We start from the raw sequence: 23,641 nt of genomic DNA, 5'->3' as shown, positions 1-23,641 counted from the left end.
AGGGAAACTTTGGGAGAATTAGATCAATTTTGTTTTCCCTAGCATGCCAACCAATTATAACTAGACCTTCGCAAAAACACTGTTAGTAGTATTATATTAGCTAAATGATGATAAAGCATTGTATGCCAAAAAAAAAAAAAGGTATACAGATTAAGATATTATAATATAGAGAAGATCTGTATCTGTATACATCCATACCAGAAAATATAAACAAATAAACATAAATACATATCTATCTTAGATAACCATCCTAGGTATATTTACCTTATCTCTTCCAGTGTATTACTTGTCATGACACTAGCTTTTGTGATCTGCAGCATTAACTCCTGACTACTCTCTAGATAATTATGCAGACAGATGTACTATATAGGACATCATGGTTTCAGACACTGCACAAACACAATGGTGACATACCCTGCCTCAGAGTTTTCTGTTTAAAAGATGTACTAGAACAGAATTACTGAAACGTAAGACTGCAGAGCCAGAAAGGACTTCAGGAGATAGTATAGTCCAACTCCATGCATTAAAGCCAGCTGAAGTGTGTTTAGACCAACCACAAAGGTATTTGTCCATTGTCTTAAAAAGCTGCAATGAAGGCAATTCTACAGCATCCCTATACAACCTATTTTAGCACTTTATACAATCAAATGATGAAAATCAATCAGCCTAATTTGCAGCAAGGAAGATGTATGTTTAACATATGAAATATGTTACTGTTGTAAGGATGAAGAACAGCTGAGCACCACATTTTTATAACATCCATTCATGCATTGGAAAATTATTAAAATCTCTACCCTTAACCTTCTCTTTTTTAAGTGAACAAACTAATTCCTTAAGATTTGCTTTAAGTTGTGTTTCCTAAAATCTGCCATCAGGACAAAGTTTTCCAACTGAGTCTTTAAAAGGATCAAGTAGAGCAGAATAATTACTTCCGTTGTTTAAAATATGACAGCCCTGTTCATTCATCCCAGAATGACACTATTTAGTTGACTCATCTGTAGTTTGTAAAATACTTTTGTTCCCACATACTTTTCTGCTGTACTGCTACATAGGTGGTTATTTTCTATATATACATCTACAATTTCTCCCTTCCTTGCTAGGCTAGTTATCCTCTTAAAGAAGAAAATTAGACTTGTTCATCTAATGACAGATTGGGGGGTGGGGTTGTGGGCGGACACTTATCAGTGCCTTATCTCAACTCTCACATATTCATTCTTCGGTATTTTATGCCAAAACTCTCCAGGGCATGAAGTTAGGCTGATGAGTCTATACTTTCTGACTTCTTTTTGGAGCTGAATGCATACCATTTCTCTCTTCTAGACCTTGTAGATATCTAAGAGATGATTGCCAATGGCTCAGAGATTAATTTCAGCTAATTGCTTGAGTAAAAGGAAAATCAAAAATGTCATACTTCAGGTGAATGGCAAAATCAGAGAGCAATTGCAGATTATCTACTGTTTGATCCAGAACAGCCACTGCTGTACATAAAGATGTTGTCTCAAATTAATAGATATGAACAGACTTTACCTTGTTCTGATTTGGCCAGTACAGAGCCTCACAGGTTCCCTCTGCATACCAAGTGGGGCAAGCCTGCCTTGTGCTAACTGCTGTGTGCGCAGCTCACGCTGATACTGGGAGCCCCACGCCAGTTCTGGTAGCTTCACAATTTTTTTTGTAATAAACATTTTCCAAACACAGTACAAGATTGATTTCATAATAGCATGGGTTAAAGTGCAAATGTGTCATTAGGGAAAGCCTGGATGGTTGGAGTGGCAAGATACATGAATCAAGAATCAGGAAAATAAGCTGTTTAGCATCGCTCAAAGGCAGCTTCAGCTAGATGCACGATGCAGGGAGGGGGAGCTGGGCCAGGACTGGACCAGGAAAGCATGGGGTCTGTGGGTGCCAGGCAGAGTGCAGCTGAGCTGTGCCATGCCATACTGAGCCATGCCGTGCTGGGCCATAATGGCCTGGCTCATGCCATACCAGACTGTGCCATGCCATGCTGTGCTGGCATGTACCATACCAGGACAGGCCATACCCAGCTGTGACAGGTCATGCCATACCGGCTCGTGCTGGGCTATACCGGGCTGACAGCCCCCGCAATCTCATTAGCAGGCTGGGGGATGACTAGGGGAGGCAGGAGTGCCCCAGGAATTACAAGCTGTGTTTCAGGCAAAGGCACCTATGGGGCAGCATGGCCCTTTCTCAGCTACAGGCAAGCCCATCTGGTTGGCACCACATGCTCTTAGCTCCACTGCTTTTTGCTCTTCAATTGCTGATTGAGTATTCCTCCCCTAGATTTCCCTTTTCCTAATTTCTCCATCCTAGACAGTATCGGAAGAAAGTGTTATCTGTAATGGGAAGTTAGTTGTTGAGATCAAGGGTGTTTGGATTTTCCTGGTTCAAATTGCTGCAAATAAATAGAGCCAGGTTTCACTCAGTAAGGTCTGCACCTTCTGATGGAAAGCTTTGAGAGAGTTGTGTAAAGACAGCCTTTCCTCAAAAGAGAGAAATTTCAATACCAGTCAACTAGGAGAAAGTTGTGATAATAGGATTCTTTTCTACCTGCTCCCTTGCTAGTCAAGTTGCTGTAAACAGAGGTCCTTTTCCCTGTCAGAAGGTCCTAAACCTAAGGACATCCTGTTCTAGCAGGGCTGCCAAGGAGGGCTCTTGGAGCCTCCTCTCGTGTCGGTTTTAATGTCAGATGCAAAAAGGAGTGAGCCATCTGGGGCTGCTGGTGCCACCATCTTGGGGACACTCTGGGGCTCAGCAGGACATTCAGACCAGTTATATCCCCACCCTGCAATGGGGCAGGAGGGCCCCTGGGCAGTAATTGTCATTTCCTAGCTATGAACCTCTTCAGGACCTTCTCTGCCCATTGTCTCCTGCAGTACATGAAATATGCCCTATAGGTCTGAGCTGTAAGGTTTTAGCACGTGCCTCCCAAGGCCAGAAAAACCAGCCATTCCTGATACAAAGGATGCAGCCAGGGGCTGGCTGGTTTCCTCTTTTCTGAACAGCACCGTATTCCTACTTCTTGAGAAATCATTTTTACTTAATGAGATATCCTTTTGCTATAATGGCCTAGTTTAACTCATGGGTCTGCCACGTCAAATGCGTAAAGAATCTTTTTAATGGAAAAAATTTGTTTCTTTTTTAAAAAGTCCTGCTTCCAAAACTGCCCAGGGTTTTTATTTCCATTTCTCCATTTTTAATAACATGGATGAAAAATAATCTGAACTTTACTCCCACAAATTACATTTGCATGCTTTAAAATCTTCATTTTCTTTTGAAAATCCATTGCACACATTAGTCCTACCATTGCTATTGTTATTTTTTTAATTCTGGATATTCACACAGCAGTAGGTTAGAAAGTCCTCCTATTATTTCTTTTGTTGAAAATATGTCAAGGATAAGCCTTTTAGTAGGTGTCCTTTATCAGTCAGTATTTAAAGACCAACTAAAAAAGCTATCTCCATGCAAAGAGAAAAATCAGCAAGTAGTTACAAACATATTTGTCATTAATGAAATGAAAATAAGAACAAACACCAAGATACACAATTTTGTTTATCGTCCACTCTGAGAATCTATTCCAGAGCCACCTTTTAAGATGCTTCCCCTTCAATTATGTATGATAATTTGATACTAAAAACAAAGGCCAAATCTTGAAAGTGTTTGCATGTATGTATTATCTCTGTTCACATGGAATTTGCCTGGGCTAACACGATTAAAGCGATGCTGGTGCCGAAGTGTTCACTGAACCAGCTCATACATCAGGTCAGAAAGTACTCACGGTCAGTGCTCTTGAGACCAAAAAAATATCTAGGAGCAGTTTAAAACAATTAACATTTAGCATGTGATGAGAAGAGAGATTTGCAGAGCTCATCCTTTGTACTTAGTTAGACTGTGCTTTCCCTTTCTTTTGCTAAGGTCATCTGGCATTTACCTCTGTTTCTCCCTTAGCAAGCTGGTCAGTTCTTTGGCCAGTTTAAGGCTATGATAATACAGTAACATTGTTAATAATTGGTAAAGACATTTTTTAGGCAGTACTGCAGCAATGACTTAAGGGAAGGATTTCAGTGAAGAAAATGGAAGATAAGCTGCAGGGAAGAAGTACATACAAAAGAAAGGTACATTATGGAAAATGTGAAAACTGCTTTACTCAAAAAATCTCCCTCAATAAATTGCATCTTCTTCTGCTCAGTTTCTCTAATACTGGAAAATTTCCTTCCTTTCAAATAAATGTTTATTCTTTTTTATCACTGCTTTCTGGGCTGCAGCCTTTTATTTGTGAAACTGAAAATAATCATTTATCCAGTGCTTTTACTGTGACTCTCATTTCATTCAGCGGTCATGGCTTCTGTGTGTCAACTTGACTTTGCTCTCATTGTAATTCCTATGTTTGGGAAGAGGTTCCTCTATTGCTGGGTTGTGCATGGGAGACTTATTTTCTCATCCCCTCACCTCAGCACACTCTCTACTTGTAAACTTGGGATTCTAGTTTGATTTTTCAGAGTTATCTGATTTTTTTCTGTATAACAAATCCATGTGTTTTGTCAAAATACTGAAAAATGACCTTACGAGTATTGTAAGACTTCACATTTAGAAAGGCATGTCACTATGCCTTGATTTGCAATCAGTAAAACAAACAGTTAAACAAATCATGCTTAATCCTAGAAATTTATCACATTGTGACTGGGACTGAAATTGGTCAGAATTCAAACTCGGAGAAATCTCAGCAACATTCAGATCCAGGTGAACAGTTCAAGACTGGAAATGTACCGGAGTCACAGATTTGAACCCAGAGAAAAATCCTCACTTTCTTGAATGGTTGGAAAAAGGAAAGGGCACGTCTGGATGCAAATCCCCATTTCCTCTTAGAACTACTTCAGAGTCTTCAGAGTAACCCCATAGGTTAACTACAGGTTTCTTCATTAAAGCCATTTTTAAGGGTTGGAATGTACACCTGCATTTCCCGATCAGCAAATTTGGGCTCATTTGTTGCATTACAACCATAAATCCCTTTAGAGCAGAGTTCTCTGCTCTAAAGTCAGATATTTCCTTTCCAGATATTTCCTTTCCATCTCTGTCCTTTTAAGTACACTTAGTGACGCTGTCTTGATGAAGGTCATGATGAGATGATGCCCATCAAGGATATTGACAGGTTCTCCCTTTATAAGCACCACTTACTACCCTTCTTTTGTAAGTTAGTCCTTCTCCAGCTGTTTTATGGAAAAGATCTGTTTTTCAGAGTCTTGGATGTTGTGTCGAATGAAAAGAAATAAAACGGGAGATAATAGTAAAGAGAATAAAGGAGGAAAAAATGCTGTGAGTTCTTAATGCCCAGCGAGGTACACCAGAATAGCAAATACTCGTCCTTAAACGAATATATAAAACCGTAGCTTCTTAAGAAGGTAGTTTGAGGAGCATGAAATGTGAAAGTAGTTTTATCTGTGGCATAAAGCAGTCCAGAGCTGGTCACTCTAGATATCCACCAAAAGTGACAGTTACATTTATTTCTGTAGCTAGTTAGCTGAAAGCTGATGGCCTAGTAAGGGGTAAAGTTGCCGCTCTCCTTTGGGCATTCATAATTCCCACTGAAGTGAATGACTATAGCAGGAGTACTGCTCACGTAAACACTATGCAAGCTACACCAAGGAAGTATCTCTACCCAAAATCAGACAAACTTAATCTAAATTTTACATTCACTGGCTTAATCTTGAGATCCCTCCACAACTCAAACTCCCGCTGCATTTATTTGCTAGAATGACATTTAAAGAAACCAGATTTTTTTTTTCTCTCCAGTAGAACCTCCTTTTTTTTCTTCTTTCAACCATACACTTTGTCTATACATGCGCTGCTTAGCTAAAGCTTTCTCTGTTTATGGCCCCAGTGCTTACTCCATGCAAACCCCTGGCAGCTTGAATCATTTGGAACGTGCAAAAATAAACCTGCCTGCTTTCCTCCATACTAAAAATCCTACTTGTGATCCAGACATGCATAAACTGTGCCTCAAAGTAGACTGATTAATAATTTGAATCACTGATTTAATTTGGCAAATGGAAATTCCTGACTTGAATAGTTTATCATTTTCCATTCCCATGTTTTTGTTACTTCCTGAAAAAAGTTGGATTCTCATTGATTAGTATCTAGCATTCATCTGCAGCAGAATGTAGTCCCTACATTAAATTGGGTCTTCTTTTTGCTAATCAGTAAGACACATTCTCTACATACACAAGCACTTATTTAACATTACATATATTTATTCATATTTCTAATGTTTATATTTTATGATGCTAGAAAAAGATACCTGATATTTCTTAGTGTTGATTTCATTCTGATTCCTGATTAGTGTTAAGCTACATGTAGGTGCAAATTGGAATTCAAATATAATACAAACATTCAGAATATTAAAGTAGTGTTTCATTAGCTGAATAAAATCATGTTAAATTCCTAGCTATAGGAATAAAAAGGCTTGTCAAAACAAAATTTCCATTTAAAATGTCACCTTATCTTCATGAACTGAATGATTGTTCCTGGGCATTCCATTCTTCACAATGTTAAAGGTAATTTGATCCTGAAACTGGAGGAAACTGAGTTTATCCTGAAACTGGTGGGAACTGAGTTTCTCAGCTTCTTAGCATCACAGCTGTAAAGCACCTCTACATGTGCACTGTTTACCTCTACAACTACCATGCTTTGTGTGTCTGACTTGTTGACAACCTTTTCAGAATTTCAGATGCAGTACTGAATTTCCTATTGGTATTAATAGGAAGACATGCAGGCTTGAAGACCACAGCTCAAGAGCTCAGGGTTTACAGTTTCTGATTTGCACCTATACTGCTGTGACCATGGGCAGCCCCATAGACTTGGCACAGAAATCCTCTTCAGTCCTTACTTTATTTAGACTTCACCTTTCCTTCTAGGATCAGTCCTACTAGTCATTCAGCACTCATACCCTTTCTTTTTGCAGGTATGCATCAGATACTTATGAAGAAAGTGGTTGCACTATGTAAGCTTGCAAGGTAACTGGATGTATATAGACAACCAAATCTGTGGAATACTATAGTTAAGGTGCAAGAGGCAAGTCTCATTTTCAGAACTGAGACTGCGTAGTGGTGAACCATGCAAAGGGACAGATTCACAGCTAGGACTGAAATCTTGATACAGTGGTAGTGCTGTGCCTCCTTCGAGCCATGAAAAAAACAGCAGATAGCTCTGCAGTGTCTCCCAACCTGAAGAAGTGGAAAGACCTCCAGGGAGCTGCAAGGTACACAGGTGAAACTCCATCTCCATCCCAAGTTCTGGGAATACCTTCCCCTTCTCATAGGAGGCAAGGGTCTTTTACAGACAACAGGAACAGTGCCAATGATAGACTGTCTGTGGTTTGTTTATACCAGTAACAAAGATTATGACAGTGATCTCAAAATAGTATTTTTTTTAGTAGGAAATTCGGGTTTACATAATATGATTTTATTATATTTTATATAGTTATTTGCAGCTTTTTCATGGCAGTACTGTTCATGCTACGGAAATGCTATCTTTTCTGACAGCATTTCCCAATCAGACTTCTTGAAAGCTTGCACACAAAACACTCATCATCATCTACAAGCAGAAGGAGATTGGCAGGAGGGTGTTCTCTGTGAGAGGTACTTAATTGAGGAGTTGGCACCTCACCCTGAACTGAAATAGCCTCATGGGCATGCTGCAAATATTTTCCTATTGCCCAGACTTCTCAGCACAGAGGCACTTGGCAGGAAGCTAAGGTCTGTATGAAAGGTAGATTCTGTGATCTGTTTAGTTAAGATCTAACCACCAAGCGTACATATTTTACTGGCAGCTGCTGATGGCCCTGCTGATCATCTGCTAGGTTTGCCAGATTAGTTTTGTAAGCAAATCAGCGATACCTGTAAGTTTCAGACTGGTGCCTCTTTCTGGATAGAAAAAAAACATTTCTCACAAGTGAGGAGCTCTCTGTTCTGTGGAAGGGGCTCAGGCTATCAAATGATGAGCATGCTCCCTACATTTGAAAAAACGGTCCACATACCAAAGAGCCAAAAATAATAAGAATGTTTGCCAGTGACCCTACTATATTCCTACTGTACTCTGAACTGCAACAAACGCACTGTGATATTGGAGGTTGCTTTATAATTGTGATAGCAAGGCTGATAATGCACTGGAAATAGATCACACTTCTAAAATATGATCTCTCTGTTTTGGCTAACAGATCTCACAGAAAAAGCAGAGGTTCATATGCTAACCTTAGAAGATCGTAACTACATTTAAAAACTACATGGATTAAAATAAGTGGGTGCTGGTGTAACTCTGGCCTGACAAAGACTGGGCTGGAGGGGAGGAGCAAATGGGTTCAACCATAGCTGAACCACAGAATATGAGGCATGTATTTCACTGGCTGATGCTAACAGGACTGGGAGTCCCTAATGCCTTCTTTGAATGCACCCCAGAACTGCCGCAACAGTAACATAATCTAAACTGCAATAGCAGCTGAGTATTAAAAAAAAAAAAAACCAAACCAAACCAACAAAAAAAAAACCCCACCCAAAATATTTTTGAGAGAGAATTCTACAAAGAAGAATATAGTAATAGCAACTAGTATATAAGATATTATAAACAGGCCTGGATGTCTAACTAATTTTTAATCAGATTACATATGACGGTGTACAACCATTTATATTCACTAATAGTCAGGATAACACCTTTTTAAATACTCAGAGCTTTAGAGCTGCCAGCCCAGTACTCCTCATTAGCACTACACTTACTGGCTTTCCAAAGCATTAAAGAAATGCTTCTAGCAGAATAGCTCACTTAGTTACTTGGTGTTAGAATTTGATGGCATGTACCTGGAGTGCAGTAGGACCATCTCCTTCCTTGTTACTTCACAAGTACTGGCAGTAACAGCAGGGTTTGCAAGATCATACTTTTCTTCCTCTAGTTTAAGACCAGCTTACAAAACATATTGCTCTTACAGTCACTGAAGCTCTGAAACCTGCTGGGGTGCCCACAGTTGTAGAAGTAAAATAAATCCTGGTGTTTAATCATAGAGCCTGCTATTAAAAAGTCAGGAAGGGCTACACAGTCCCAGTGTATCACTGTCACCTCCCTTTAGGAGATTTTAGGGGAGATTTTAAGCCAGCTCCCAAAGCTGATTTTGCTAATGACCCAGATAACATGACCTTAGTGAGGTAATTTTCAGCTAGCTCCACAAAAGAGACATCAGTGTTCCAGTGCTTCATTGTTAGGCCAACTCAGGTGCAATGGGATCTTCAGCCTTGAGATAGGCACTGCAGCTTTCCTGCACAAAAGCCTGCGTGTTGTTGTGGGCTGAACGACGAGATCCTCAAAAAGCGACAATCTGAGTGAGAAGCTACCTAAGTTGTGTCAAGGTCTTAATGCTTAAAGGTTGCTAGTTATCAAATTCCCAAGATGAAGAAAAGGAATATGTCTTCAGTCAGACTTTCACCATGAACTCCATTCTAGACAGAAAAGACAGATCATTCTTATAGGAAAGAGGAATACACAGTGGGTGATATATGGGTTTTCTAATTAACTGAAGCATGTTTAAATATTGACCACTGAAAAACAGCAGTTCATTTCAGAACTGTTCTCAGAAGTTAAGAATGATACTCCTGTGAACTTTTATCCAGACTTATAATATTTTAGAATATTAAACTAAGGTTGAACATTTAACAAATCACTTTGTGGACACATATGCATGGTATTATTCAGTGTTGACAAACAGCAGGACAGTCAGTCTTGCGGTCTTGCAAGAAGATCCAAAAATCCAAGGAAGAATTTTCTCATGCTGATCAAGAATTAAATGGAAACAGATTCCGAATCACAGTTTAATGGCACTAACAGTAAAAACAATTGCTAGTCACTGATAACCATATGTAGTATGTTTGTGTTATGTTTGGAGAATCAGTACAAGAGAAACAGCTATTTCGCAGCTTTGTTCTCACTTCTCGTTAGCACCTCGCAGTCTCCTAAAATTCTTGCTAAAGGATAAAAGTATTTAATTCATAGCTACCCAACAAAAACTAGACAAGGTGTTCTCTCACTGTTCGCAGCATAATGCCACTGTACATTTTACTAGCCTGAATCTACAATGATCTACTCATCCCCACTCAAGACATCAAAAACAAACCAACTCATCCCAACTACTAACAAAGCCTACAGAAGACAAACTTAACTACATATCCCTGAAGACACTCGGGCATTACCCAGATTTCAGTAAGAGCTGGATTACCACACACCTTTGAGGATCCAGACACCTAACCCTTGCTCCTGAGAATTCTGTCCCATTTCAAAGGATTCTATGGGTTACTTTCCAAAAGATGCTTTGATCAAAAAAAACAGGTCTCCCCAGCATTCCCCCTATGAACAGCCAGAAGATACAAGATCGATGTAATCTGTTGCTACACTGTCCTCTATCCTTTCTGGCTGGCAGAATTAGGGTGCAAGCTAAAATTCCCAGCTGGCATGGCAAGACAAGGATGCCACAGTGCTTCAGAAACTGCTGCCTGGTAAGCTGCCCTTTGGAAGTCACAGCCCATCGGAAAAACAGCGAGGCAATTATGTGCCCATTCCTAAAAGTTACTAACAGAAATTTGGTTAAGTAGACTACAGTGAAATATGGATAAGTGGCTGCAGAGAGCCATTCTCCTCCCGAACTGCCCCTTTCCTCCACACGAATGCTTCTACATCCTGAAATTAGGATTCTCAAATAGATAGAAATGTTATGGGGCCTTCTGCAGGATTCAATGAAGAGGACAAAGCTGTATTTGTTTAGCCCACAAAAATTTTTTTAACCCTTTTCCTTAACCTAAAGCAATTTCCTAGGACAGATTGGAAAAGGGTTGAATGATATACTGTATCATGCAATGACATACCATGCAATATATATTATAGTAAGTCAGTACTGCACTATCAGCCTTTGATATATAGAGAATGCTCAATCATCAGTTAACAGGCTGCCTCACTCCTCCTGTGAAGGTAATTTATTTATCACTAGCTGGAAATTCCAGCTCAGAAGTCCTGTTTGCCACTTTTTGAAGGGAATACAGAAACAAGGAGGTAACACGATGCTGTTTCTTAAGATCTCTGGGATCAAACAGTCTTTCCAGATCCTTATGCATAGGGAAAAGATCAGCTGCTATTGTATCACTATTTACCTGCTAGTGGCAAGTTGAATTTTTATTAAAGCTTTATTGGAAATAAACCTGCAGTAACAGTAAATCAGATAGAACAAGTGGCATTTTTATATACCATCACTAATATGCCACATTTTGTACCTTATTACACTGCTTGATGTGAGTACCTGTTCTCAATGAAACCAATTCAATGCGAATTAGGTCCCTAACCACCTTTAAAGATTTGCACCTCTGAACCAAACTAGGAGGAATACTTGGAGAAGATACTATTCTACATCAAAAAGAGTGGCAAAATCTGACTGTTAACCTGAATTTGAATCAAAAGTTTATCTTCTATAGATATTTGTTTTTTTTCCTATCAGATTATTGATTTATTTTAATACCTGCTCTTTCTTCAGCATTCTTGGTTTTACCAATTTTACAAATATAAAATTTTTCACATGTAAATGTACTTTGAGATATAGTTGTGTGTTCCTCAATGCACTGTAATCCTGTTGACCCATCTTCTTGAGAAAACTTTGTCCTACAACAACCTGGATATGCCTTAATCTTTGGCAGAATTGGGATAATATATCATAACCCATACGTGTCCAAATAAGAACAAGTTAAACTGACAGTTTTATGTATGAAATGTTCAATAAATACCACATTCTCTGCCTAACTTTAATCAATGCTTAAAGTTGAACAATTATACAGAGAAAGTGTTTACACAAATAAAACAGCTGTATAGCCCAAAGTATTAATACTAGTCGTGAAACTTCCATACACACAGACACACGCACATATACACACATAAAATGTTATGGAAAACTGTTTGAATGGACCTGGAGGGGAAGAAAATCCCATATGAAAACTATGGTCTATTTGTTTTCCGAATTAACTAATTCCTTCATTAAAGGGGTTCTTTTGTAAAACTCTTGTCTTGGTCTACCCTGGTCATACAGGTATCGAAAGTATTACACACACAAGAAGACTCACAGAGACAAGCCATCTCCTAGCAATCTACATATGCCACAGTTTTTTTAAATGAGTTCTAACCCCAACCTGACACCAACTTCCTCAGCAGCATTGAGCAAATCAGCTGAATGGTTCTCATTTATCTACCTTGCGTGGTGTTGTGAGGGAAAATTGCCGCTTACTGAGTGCTCAATGACAGAAGTGTGTGCTTGTGCTCCACACACTTTTATTGTTGCTAGTACTACCGTTTCCTCCCTCAATCTAAGCATTGATTTTTCATTATGAATATAAAGGCAGGAATAAAGCCAGAGCATATTTATGGTACAGCAGTCTTTATAAAACTGCATTACACAGCTAGCATGTGACAGGCGCACTTGTCAAAACCTGGCTAACCTATATATTCACCTCCAAACAATCTTCACGACCTTGCCATATGTGGTCTTATATTGGAAAGGATTTGAAACTTTTAGTTATTTGCTGAAACTTTTAATTATTTGCTTAAATAAACTTAACCTTTAAAAAAATTGTCCCTGGCACCCAGCTGTTTCTGAAAAAAACCCCAATCTTCAGAAATCTTTTATAGAATAAAAAGGCATGGAGATTGCAAGCTAGTTTATATCTTTAATATTTGCATGATCATTTGTTTTTGATTTAGCTAAGAAATAATTTTAAAAGTTTTCTCTTTTATAATGAATGTACGTGACAGTCTCTAAAAGCTGGGTTTTTTTCTTCATGTACCATAATACCTGGTTGTCTATTTTTTCCTCAGTGCAACTATCAATGCTGCACTTACTCAAAGTTCAGCAATAACATACACTTGTATGTTAGCCAGGTGCAGAGAGGTAGTTATGATAGGAAATCTGGATAAAACAGAAGAAATGCGGCTGAGTATTAGCAGCAAAATCTTAAATCAATTGCTTTTGCGTTCCCTACAGTGTTTTCCTAGAAGCTTCAAAGATTCACTCACACAGTTCACTATTTGTAATGTTTTAGAATCTGCGAGAGACATTAAATTTGAACACTTTGACTCCTAAAGCCTGAATTCTGCTGCCCTCGCTAGCAGACACTTTTTTCCTTAGCTACCGCCAGGATAGGCACACGGAGCCGCTCTGCCCAGAGCCTCCACAACAGCACTGCAGGATGCCACATGGAGTGATGCACGATGCCCCCTTCTCCCTCTTCACTGCAGCCCTACCAAATCTATGTAAATCCATATTGATCTACTTACCTGTCCACTATTCCTAACCTAGGCTGGGAAATGTGCCAGTTTGGTGAGTTTCCGAATTTAGATTTTACATGTTCTGATGAGAACAGCAGCAACTAATGTTACTAATATCTCATTACCTGAACAAGGATCTATTTTAAGCTTTAAGCAATTAATCTCTCAGTCACTGCTTCAGGCTCTCTTCAAATTCAGGCTGACACCACTGCATACACAAAATACACCTGACCTTTTAAAGATTTCTGTGAAACACTGATAAGTAGGGACTACCTGGAAACAAAACAAAACAAATCTGAAAATCAGTAGAATAACTCTTCCCTTGTATCACTTCTGCTTACTTCCCATCCTTCAGGAAACAATGATTTGGGAAGTCATAAAAGGAAGCTATTCATCACTGAAATGTCATGTCATCACTTTTTCAAAAGCCTTCCATAGAAAGACAGAGATTTAAGACATGGAATAAAGTCTTCGCTTAATCCAACTAGCATTTAAATATTTTAATCAATAAAAGATGACAAGTGGACTGGGCTAAATGCCAGCTCCCTGAGAGCCATGCCTTTCATCAGATATAGTCTCAGTTGCACTGATGTGTTACTGAACAGTAGTAAACATATCAGAACAGTAAAAGTCCATGACACAATGTGGGAGCTGTATAAACTTAAAATCTTTACCTTCTATGGCAGCAAAATTAACAGCAGAGTAACAGAAAATTAACAGCAAGGAATGATTTCCTGAAGACTGGACTGATAATGATATATTTAAGATGCCTGTGATGAGACACAGTAGGCAGTAGAAAATGGCAACTCTGAGTTCTGTGTGTTTGTATGTGACCTGAAACAGTTAGCAGTACTGATATTTAATCATCATAACCATGATGAGGCAGAAAAAAACAACCCTCAACGTTTGTTTTCCCAATACCACTTGGCAGACGAGCATGTAGTAAGTGCATTTGCTCTAAGTGCTTATGCTTATATGAATCGCTAACATTGCTAAGTTCAGTCTGCATCCTTCAGTGCAAAGACAGACACAGAAAGGAAAGAGTAGTTTCTAGAGGTTTTCTACTAGAAAGGAAATCTGGAAATGTCTGCTTAATTAGGTAGTTATCTGGCCACCAATTCAGTGGTGCCTGAAAAATCTACTTGCTATTTATCACAAATGAATGGCAGCAAGGCAAAAAAAAAAGTGTCAGAAGTGTCTTCATGAACCATGTAAGAAAGTAATCTTTACCAGCAATACCCACATGGAGAACACTCCACTCAGCTCTTCCTTCAGTTTCTTGGCAAGATTTCAAACAAATTCTTCCAGGTCCCTTCAACACATCTGTTCCTGTTGCCCTCAAGTGGGTGAAGTAAGCACTCCTTGTCAACAGAGAACTCACGTTTTCTTCAGGCGTTAGCCAGACATGATGAACACGTGTATACCTCATGCAAGTTCTGCGAAGTGAACTATGGCCCCCACCCATAAAAGTTGATGAAAAATCAGTTTCTGATAAATTTCAGATGATAACTTCTTCCATAAAAGCACAAGTCTAGAGGGAAGACAAGCAGTTCAAAACCAACTGATCTTCAAATGAGGCACATTTATAATCTTCACTAAAAGAAACATTTGGCTCTGTTATTTTTAAGGGCTGTCATCATGCTTTATCAGATTGGCCAACCAGATCTGCTGATTGGGAGAGCAAAAATATTTTTGCTTAATAGCAAACCTTAGCTGTGATGTGGCAATGTGTTCATTCTCTTATGATATTCAGGGTGAGTTTTCCTGACACCAGTATTCTGTTTTGCACCCTGCCACATTTTTTTTTTCTAAACCAGTGATCTGGTAAGATACTGTAAGGAAAACGGATACCTGCATGATGCCATGCTGAACCAATGCTCACTGAGCAGATAGTTCTATTAAGCAACCAGTAAGTCAGTGACTGGGCAGCAACATCCCAAAAACCACTCTTGGATTCTCCAACATGCAAAGCAAATGATAGACAGGGGCCCATCTTTAGGCCATATATACTTACAGGAGATCAGGAAGCCCAGTTTCAATCCAGGGAAAACAATAACTTGTCTGAGCGGGTTTTTAAAGACTTTATTAGCCCAAGAATCTTATTTTCAGTTAGAGGCCCTATCACAAACTAAGTTTTGCCATACCAGATGTAAAGAGCCACAGCTCCTGCTCTTGGCTTACTGTTTTTCAATGAATAATGAATCTCTCATGCTGGGGATTCTTTCTGCGTCTGGGAAACTTAGAGCTTTTTATTAGGAAAATATACCAACATGGTTCATTGCACTACTTCAAGCAGCTGCTTAGTTCAATCTATTGTTTTTTAATTTTTGCACATACCTCTTACATCCACTGATAATACAAAGGCGCCAGTCATTCTTGCCCTGAATTTATGATGGTGAGATTGGCAGAGGGTCCTGGGTAGAGCGATGCTCAGGTAGTACAGAGCAGGAATATTTGTGCAATGTGACGCACTGCGGAGAGATGGGCTGATAATAGGAGTGATACCAGAACAAAGCATGTAGGTGCAACAGACTTACCATCTGAAACCTGTACATCTCTTATTTTGCCAAATAAAGAGATTTTGGTGCAAGTCTGGGCCATTCTCAAGAAAAACTGAACGCAAAGTGGTCAGTAACATCCCCGTATATAAGACAAAGTCTTTCTTGCTATCCTTCTGATAATGAAGGAAAAGAATAAACCTAAGAGTGGAAAAAACCTGCCACATTTCTACAAGTAAACAATTAAAATAGTCCTAATGCCTTGGAACAGTCTTGCCAAATGACTATCCTGGATGGTCCTTTCTCCACCTTCTGCAGCAGCAGAACAGGGTTAAAAAAAAAAAAAAAAAAAACCAGAACAAAAAAAACAACATGGGGAAGAATATGAGAACACCCTGACACAACAAGGACCCTTCAACAGTTCTTGTTCAACTTTAATCTGACTGGCTGCTACAGGCACAGTAACATTTTTATAGCTAATGTGTTCTTTTCTCTCAATAATCTGCATCAAAATGTTGTTTATACTTAGCTCAGTAATAGCTCTGGCCAACGAACACGCAGAAACAGCAAGGACAGTATAGGAATTCAGCAGTACTGAGGAAAATTCTAATCCTGCTAAATTTGGCAGCACATATCTCTTATGTAACCTGTGATTTAGAGGATAGTCTGATCATCTGGGAACATTAATGTGTTCTTCTCAGTACATTAAACAAAAATGGCAACTTTCCATTACAGATTTTCTTTTGGTTTTCACTGCATAATATCTCAGGAAAGGCATCCCATGCTAACAAGACATTTTTAGTATCAACAAAAATGCTTTTATATGACAATTCAATTATAAAAGCTAACTTTAAGTGCTTCTCTGCCAAGATTGCCTTGAACTGTGGTGCATCTCAGAGGTGCAGGAGAGGGCTTGTGATCTAAATTTAAAGCAACGGGTGTCCAAAACAATGCTTGGAAAATGGACTTTTCTGAAAGGTGATTGTTTCATCAGCAAATTTTACGGATCTCAGGAACTGAACCTCTCACAAGGCTAAGAAGGTTTGAGACCTACAGATGGAAGATCCCAAACATGTACAAACCACTAGAACAACAAACCACTGTTTGTATCCACTATTAAAAAAAAACCAAAACAAAACTTGTCTTCCTTTTCCAACAAAAATACATTCTAACATGCAAAAGCAGCTGCCTAGTAATAGGATACAGGTGCATAAAAGCTCTACTCACAAAATAATTATGAACAAATGATCATATTATTTAAATCCCTGTTGTTCTTAAATCAGTTACAAAATGAGACAAGAGTTCACTCAGTGCCAATATTTAAAGAGTGCAATAAACATTCAATTCATACACGTATTCAAGAATTACAAAGTCATACTTTTGAAATAGAGATACTGGCAAGTTTTAGGAAGACAAGAAAAGAAGTTTTATTCACAGAATAGCAAAAATCAATCAATCTTACAGAACACACCCATAAAGGGTGAAGAGTTCAGAGAATATCGGAGGATCTGCCACCTGAAATCGCCACACACGCTGCTGACAAGCACTTGCTGCAAAACTTGAAGCCAATTATAGACATTTTCTTTTCATCCATCCAAAGGATGTGCCTTAGAGATGTACATTAATATAATTCCTTGATGTGTTTGGAAACAAGTGGCCACCACCATGTGGAAATAACTTTGCAGGCTGCCAGCTATCACCAGCTAGCTAATCCACGTACCTCCATTCAATTGTTAAGGTAGGTGAAGCTTTTTAAATGAAAAGCAGCAGCATTCCTCTCTTCTTTTGGGGGACCCAGCTCATTCCACTATCCAGACAAAGCTTCTTAGTAAATAGAAAATGCCAAAAAGAATTACCATTTTAGCAACTGCAGGATGTCAACACATTTGGAACAAGAAACTTTGGTGACAAATGCTCAATAATGGATAGTTAAGGGTGACAGGAAATGTCAGGCAACCCCCTTTAGAGGGCTACTTACAGCACAACCACAGCATGGCAGGAGCTAAGAGCAAAAAGAATAACTATATCCTCAATATTCTTTATTTTCTCCCACTAACACATAGAAAGAACAGCAATTTTTCAGTCTCCATTAGTCATGCAGTTGTCTCAGTAATAGATATTAGAACAAAAGGAAACCTAAACCGGAATGTCTATTCAGAGGGAAATTCCCATTGATAATTTTTCTGTTACAGTTGAAAGTAAGTTGCAAAAGCATAAGAGACTGCCAAGAGGAGATTGCTGGGAGGAGTAAACACTTAAACAGGTCTAGTTAAAAACCCACCATGAATTGAAAGTACCATTCTTTTCCCTCAAAATGCATGCACAATGAGCACTTATTACTGTCCGTAACATAAATTGCTTTCTTATGTAGAAACTAACCAAAGGACAGAAGAAATGCAGAGCCACGCTCAGCCTCTCATGGTCAGAGAGGCTCACTTCAAGTCTTGTTTCAAACCAATGCTGAAGAGAAGGCAGCCTGTTTTGATCTTTCAAATTTGACATGTATATAAGCAATTACATCACAGAATTCAAAAGCCAGTTTCAAACCAAGTATTTAAAAGCCAGACTATGCTTAAAAGCCGGAAATGATGAGACTGAGACCTGGCATTAGAAATTGATGCTCATTATTTTATTGCCTTGGGCCACTAGATGCTATATGTAAAGCCTCCTTAGAGGCTAACAAGTGAACAGCTAATCAGTCTTACCGCCAAAGTAAGAACTGGCAGAGTAACACACTAGATTTCAGTAGTTTAACAATTTCTCATTTAACCAACCCTACTGTAGGCAGAAACAAAATGCAACAGGACAATTGCATTACAATCTGAAGAGCAATACTTAGAGAGGAGGATGTAATAGTTTGGGGTGAGAGTAATTATAAATACCTATAAGCACAGAACTAAATGAAGATACTATGAGGTGATACAAGCTCATATTTTATACATCTATAAAATACTACTATCAGACAAGCATAAGACTCAAGATACGGCAAAAGAATAAAAGTGTTAATCTCAAAGATCTGTGTTATGATGGTAACATAGTTTCAACCTATTCACTAGGATCTTCTCGTTCACTCTGAACTGTATCAGTTGCTTCAAACCATTACCTTTAAATATCAGTTAACATTAGTGCTAAAACAACGAAAATCAAATATTATATACATTTCTAGGCAAACAATCAGGCTGTCTTTACCTCTCATCTCATTCCAAGTAAATGTATTATCTTCCAGAAAGTAATATTCACAAATGATTTTAGAGAAAAGTTACTATACAAAGACACAGAAGTTAAAGTTCATAAAAAGACTAGTCAATACAATTAGACAGAAGTTTGCTTGTAGTTCTTCGTATCCAAGACCTTCTTGCCACACATTGAGCAGATGCCTATAAGCACACAAAAGGTGTGTAAATTATTTTAAAATCATTAATGTTTTTCTGCAAAAACATAGTTGCTATGTTTTTGTAAAGATCATTTTCAAAAAATTGTTTAAATGAGCTCTCATTGACAACCTATCTGTGCGTCTTCTCACCAGATATTGCAAATTCAGAAATAATAATATGACTTCTAATACAAATTAGTATTTGCAGCATATGTGTAATACTGCCACTTTAAAAAAAAAAAAAGCTCTATTTTGAGAGCATTATGATTCACAACTCTGTGCAAAGCCTCTGTAATTTGCTGGAATACTGGAAGAGAGCCAGGAAAGGCTCCCATCTGGCAAACAGGTAAAAATGGTCTATTATTAAACTTTGTCAGTCCTGTAGCCAAACTGAGGCCCGAGATGGACAGAAAGTAGCTAGGCTAAGAAAATATAGTCCCCAACAAACTGACTCTAAATGGAAGATTAACAGGTGGGGAGCTTCAGACAATTGAGAAAGTTGAGGAGAATACAGTTTCAGAGAATTAAGCTATTTATAGGGTAGTAGAAGTAAGAAACTATGGCCACCAAGAACACTTGAGAGTTAAAGTGAAGATGACCACTGATGTCCCAGAGGATTTTGACCTAAACCCAAAGAGTGGCAAGCCAGAAGACTAGAGCAGCAAAAAGTACTCTTTTCAGGGGGGCGTGTTGTCTCAATGTTTCCCTCTTCTTCTAAAGCAGAAAGCTGCTAAATGTTTTGTCTGGTAGGGCCACATCTTGTTTTACAAGATCATTCATCAGCAGACAAAAAAAAAACATGTCGAGTGGCAACTATTCCTGTTAACTCTCTCCAAATCGTGTCCTTTCATATATTGACATCATGCAACCGGACACATATCTAAGAGTCCATTAGGAAAAGAACAGCAGGGAACATGCCACATGATTCACTTTGGAGAGAAAAATCCAGCCCACAGGCTGTTCACTTCAGGTCTAAATTGAGGAGTAATTAACTTTAGATTGCCTCTCAGTTTCAGAGATACGCAACAGTTGAAGCACTAAGCCATATGACTGCATTTGCTTCAAGAAACATGCCACAACCACGTCTTTGATGGTCAGAACTTGAACCTAAAGCACTTAAGAGTTCTGAATTTTATGAAAAAAACAAATTCAACCTAGAAGGATACACAAGCAGACAAAAGACGAAATCCTGAAACCCACCCAAACCAGCCATAAGTTTAAGAAAGAGAACAAAGTTCTACCATATGGGATTCAGGCAGCCATCTGGTGAGCATCTAGCAACTAGAAAAGGCAACCCTCCTACAGCAGGCTGCTAAACCACTGACTCGGTGACACAGTACACATTTATAGAACAATTAAAGTAATTTCATAAACAAAACTTACTACTGGTTAGCTGTAGCTCTACGTTTAACAATTGGTTCACCCTATGTCTGGGTGCTATGTGGATTCTTCAGTATTAATAATGTAGTTAAGTTCATGTTGGTTTTTTTTCCCCTCCAGGAATTACAAGTTTGAGCCCTTTTGCTTACCTACTTAAAATCACAAGACTAGTAGAAGTTTTATATCCGTAAGGCTCTCCATCAAATTTGCTTGAAATTGATCTTTTTCCCCTCAGGAATTTTTGAACAGTTTTTAACAATACTGAAGACTTATTATGAATATAGGAGATAGAAAGCTTCCAGCTATAAGCAGAATTTCAGTGCAGTGATTCACACATAATATATAGAGCCTTTCTGTATTTATGAGTTATGTACTGCACAGTGCAATATCTTGCTTTCTAGGGACGATGATTGAATTCTTCTTTTTCATTTTTCAGTTTCACCTTAAGCCAAGCTTGCCTTACAATGCATCGAGTGTGTTCACAACTGGACCAGAGACTCCTTTTAGAGAAATGAACCTTTCAATGGCTTATGTTAAGCCACTGAATTCGTAAGAATACATGCAGGTACAAAGACAACCACGAGCATGATTTGCCTTCAGAAACACTTTCTTAATTGCTTTTACAACTCAATTTATTTTTTTTATTTTTTTTCTTTGCCTTTTATTCCCCAGGTATACTACTTTTGTTAAACTAGCCTATCGCTTTACCAAGATCAGAAGTTGGATTTTTGGTTGTTTTGTGGGGTTTTTTTGAGGGATGGATGGGTCTGGGGTGTTTGGTTTTTGGTTTGTTTGTTTGTTTTGGGAATGTTTGTTTGTTTGTTTGAGACCACTATTTAGAGTTTTAGATTTAGCTATTATAAAAAGGGGAGAGGGGAGAAGGGAGAAGAAAAGGGATTGCAACAAGCAATTGAGTTTTACAAAGTCTAATTTTTTTTAAAACTGAGAAAAATCAAACTTGCTAGATGACAGTTTTCTATACAATTGCTAAGATTAAGCTTACAGTTATTCTTCCAATTCTACTGCTTTACATATCAGAAACCTTCTAAAAGAAGCAGAATCACAGAATAACTTAGATTGGAAAGGATCTCCAGCAGTCTCTAGTCCTACCCCTGCCCCACTCAAAACACGGCCAACTTGGATGAGGCTGGCTCAGGGCTTTTCAAGTCAAGCTCTGAATACTTCCCAAAGAGATTTCACAACCTCTGTGGGTCCCTGTTATTACAATATTTGACCACCCTCACAGTGAAAATTGCTTTCCTTATACATAATTAGAATTTTCCATATTCTAACCTGTATACATTGTCTTTTATTCTATTACTGTGCACCTCAGAAGAGTCTGACTCCATCTTCTCTACACCTTCCTATTAGTAGTTGAAGATAGCAATTAAATCTCATCATAGCCTTCTCTTTGTAAGGTGAAACAAATTCAAGAGTTCCACTTGCTCTCTAATTTCAAACCAAACTGGGGTAATTTGGTACTCAGTGAAACTCACCTTTTTTGTATGCACATCCTTGACAATAGTGAGACCCTGGCTGATGGACAGAACTCTTACAAATCCGACATATTGCAAATTTGTTCTTTCCATAAGGATCAAATCTGGGAAAAAGGAGAAGTATTTTATTATATTTTATATACACCTTGAAATAAAGCATTTCCTCTGCCTCATCCTAAAGAGTTTAAGCCAGAGGGCACTGACAGAAACTCCAGCAAAAACTCCTTAGAAAAGGGACATACACGGATTATTTCCAATAGGCTGCACAAAGTCTACAGAAAAGCTCCCACTTTCCCCACTAGGAGAGATTTCTTGCATTATGGAAAACTTAACAAAACTTAACAAAAGCACAACTAAAAATGTGTCTTTTTATTAAGATACTAGACTATTTTGAACTATTTTTGCCCCCTTGCATAACTGAACATCCCTCAGACATTAAGAAAATGCTCAAGAGATTGTACCGGCAATCTTAGCACAGAAAATAAGCCTTCCTGACTCCTCTCTTAACAAAAGCATCAAACCCTAGCAATTTTAGTGAGTACTGCAGTAAAATAGTTCCCCACACTCTATGATTCAGCAGAAAGCACCCATGAAATACGTATGGATATACTTTTACCAACTAATCAAATGTCATAATCCCCACAATTTTTTTTTTTTTAAAAGGTGTATTTTGGACAAGCTTTGAGCAGTTGCCCAGGTATGCAGGAAACAGGCCTCAGTTACAGCAAACTGACTTTTTTAGCCAAGATCAGTATTAAATACTAACCTTGCCTTCTTTGAGGTCAATACCTTGTTTTCATTTAACTTGCGGCCACCACTTTCTACAAAAAGAATAAAACCATAAACCAATAAATTTCCCAGTTCCAAGCATACTTAAAAAAGCTTAGTTTAGAGCTTTTACACATGTGCAAATAAAGTCACAAAGAGATAAAACATATAGCACAGCATTAAAGCACAGGACAACAGAATACTTTATACTGTGCTCCGTTTGCGTATCGTCATTCCATACAAGGAGAATACAGACAAGTTCAATGCTGAAGAGCTCAGGGTAAATAAATTCCCAATGCATTAAATCAGCATGGGAGGGAAAAATTTACCGCATTAACTATTTCAAATTTTAGCCTTAAGATCGTAAGATAGCTCCAGTGCCCAACTGGCTCTAAGATACCTGAAAAACAAGTGTTAAACCTCCCCAAGATTACCTGTAGTGTTTCTTGCACCATCTTTCCACGTATCAGGAGTGATTACCGTACCGAGTTTCTTCTCACCTACGTAAAGAAACATCACAAAGGAAAAAATTAAAACTACACTGCGTTAATACTCACAACAAGCGCTGCCTGCGGGAGAATGAGACCTCACACACAGACATTCCCGGAACCGCCACCTACAGCCTGCCCTATACAGCCCAGGACCCGTAGCAGCTGCTGCTGCTGCTGCTGCTGAGCTCAGGGGACGCCCGGGACCCCCGAGGGCGAGGGCAGGAACAGGGGCCCCCCCGCTCTCCCAGGCCGCCCACACTCACACTTCTCGCACACCATGGCGGC

At 38.7% G+C, this 23,641-nt stretch overlaps 1 protein-coding gene across 1 annotated transcript; it reads right to left on the bottom strand.

Annotated features, from left to right (window-relative positions):
* Nucleotides 1-18,745: 18,745 nt before the first annotated feature.
* On the bottom strand, nucleotides 18,746-23,635 carry CRIPT (cysteine-rich PDZ-binding protein). Its single transcript, XM_009587078.1, has 5 exons — nucleotides 23,620-23,635; nucleotides 23,300-23,365; nucleotides 22,864-22,918; nucleotides 22,098-22,201; nucleotides 18,746-19,225 (listed from the first exon to the last, which is right to left on the bottom strand). The coding sequence occupies exons 1-5, from the start codon at nucleotides 23,633-23,635 to the stop codon at nucleotides 19,161-19,163; spliced, it is 306 nt and encodes a 101-aa protein (XP_009585373.1). The 3' UTR covers nucleotides 18,746-19,160.
* Nucleotides 23,636-23,641: the final 6 nt, after the last annotated feature.

This window comes from Fulmarus glacialis, unplaced genomic scaffold, assembly GCF_000690835.1.
Source record: "Fulmarus glacialis isolate BGI_N327 unplaced genomic scaffold, ASM69083v1 scaffold23411, whole genome shotgun sequence".
NCBI classification, from domain to species: domain Eukaryota; kingdom Metazoa; phylum Chordata; class Aves; order Procellariiformes; family Procellariidae; genus Fulmarus; species Fulmarus glacialis.
The sequence above is the reverse complement of the archived record's forward strand: the minus strand, read 5'-3'. Positions and strand labels throughout refer to the sequence as shown.